The 1,600-nt window shown below is 40.9% G+C and overlaps 1 protein-coding gene across 1 annotated transcript in view; it reads left to right on the forward strand.

The window, feature by feature from the left end:
• The window catches only part of LOC101310462 (codeine O-demethylase-like), a 4,575-nt gene that overhangs the window by 1,012 nt on the left and 1,963 nt on the right, over window positions 1–1,600 (forward strand). The window contains exons 2-4 of the mRNA XM_004288722.1: window positions 66–91; window positions 204–475; window positions 704–1,034. Of these exons, the coding sequence (XP_004288770.1) occupies window positions 66–91; window positions 204–475; window positions 704–1,034 (629 nt within the window). The remainder of the gene's footprint in view (window positions 1–65; window positions 92–203; window positions 476–703; window positions 1,035–1,600) is intronic.

Raw genomic sequence — 1,600 nt, forward strand, 5'->3', positions numbered from 1 at the left:
CCCTTGCCGGCCGGGGCCCTGTGCGGCGGCGCCGCCTTGACCGCCCCAGGGCCGGCTCTGATCAGCACTCAGCTCATCAGGCTGCTTCCAGGTTGATATCATTATCTAAATGTTCCAAAATATTGTATTCCATTCTAAGATATTGTGGTGCATCATTTTGTTGGTTTGTTGAAGTTTGTTTTTCTCATTTGTTTGGTTATCAGGCAATTGGTCATGGCATTTCAAGTAGCTTTCTTGACAAGTTACGCGAAGCGTCAACAAATTTCTTTGCACTTCCAGAGGAAGAGAAGCAAAAGAATCCAGTGAAAGAGAAGAAAAAGCACTTCAAAGTAGCTCATCGAACTGAAGGATATGCTCATGAGGTCAAAGTCTCAGAGGAGCAAGTTCTTGACTGGGCATACCGTCTTACTCTTCTAGCATTTCCAGAAGATCAAAGATGCCTAGATCTTTGGCCAGAAAATCCAAACAACTTTCGGTACTTCAACTTTAAATATTGTTACATGAATATATGCATTGTAGAAACACAAGCCTTTGTTGGTTTGGTTTACTTCAAATTCTGCTAGTACCAAAACAATCCCGGGTTCGAATCCCAGTCTCAGCAATTTTTTTTGTCCTTGCCTTCGGGCTCCATGTCATCAAAAAAAATATATGCATTGTAGACATTTTGTTTTGGTCTTTCAATTACATTGTTGATTTTCTGCAGAGAGGTGTTACATGAATATGCAACAAAGTTAAATCTCATGACGGCTGTTCTGTTTAAGGCCATGGCGAAATCGTTGAATTTAGAAGAGAACAGCTTTGCAGATCAGCTGTTTGGTGAACAAGCTTTGATGACAGTAAGATTCAACTTCTATCCTAAGTGTTCAAGACCTGATCAGGTGCTTGGTGCAAAACCACATACAGATGGATCAGGAATAACACTTCTGTTGCAAGACAAAGAAGCAGAAGGTCTTCAAGTTTTGGTGGATGGCAAATGGGTTAGAGTCCCCATTGTGCCTGATGCTATAGTTGTTAACCTTGGTGATCAGATGCAGGTATATATATATACCTATTACTACTTTAAAGGTCCTAGAGGGGGGGTGAATAGGCCTTTTTGAAATTTTCGTTGCCTTCTGTATCCGAGGATAGCAATGATTTGTGCTATCCTCGAATCACAGGATGCGAGTTTGCAGAAAGTAAATTGCAGCAAATAAAGAAACAACACAAGGATGTTTTTTACTCGCAGAAACCCTGAATGCAGGGAGAAAAACTGCGTGTCTCTAACTCTTGAGAGACAAAAAACTTCCACTAAGTTGAAGTAACTTCTTACAAGAATAATAGTTCTAGTGATACACTACCACAGTGCTATCCTTCCTAGTCCCGAACTAGTCTAGACCTATTCCCTCTCTTGTTTCTAAGTTCTTACAACATGGGACACTTTTTGAAGCCTTGTTCGTGAATTCAGCTAACCACTAGCAGATTCAACCTTGAACGCTTCTTGAGTTGGTTGCACTACACATCCCTCATGGTATGCAACATGATATGAGTTGATGAAAGAAGTTTTGAGTTCAAGCTCTAAGGTTTACAGTCACGAAGAAGACTTAGAGCAGCATGAACAATG

Source organism: Fragaria vesca, linkage group LG1 (genome assembly GCF_000184155.1).
Source record: "Fragaria vesca subsp. vesca linkage group LG1, FraVesHawaii_1.0, whole genome shotgun sequence".
Taxonomy (NCBI): domain Eukaryota; kingdom Viridiplantae; phylum Streptophyta; class Magnoliopsida; order Rosales; family Rosaceae; genus Fragaria; species Fragaria vesca.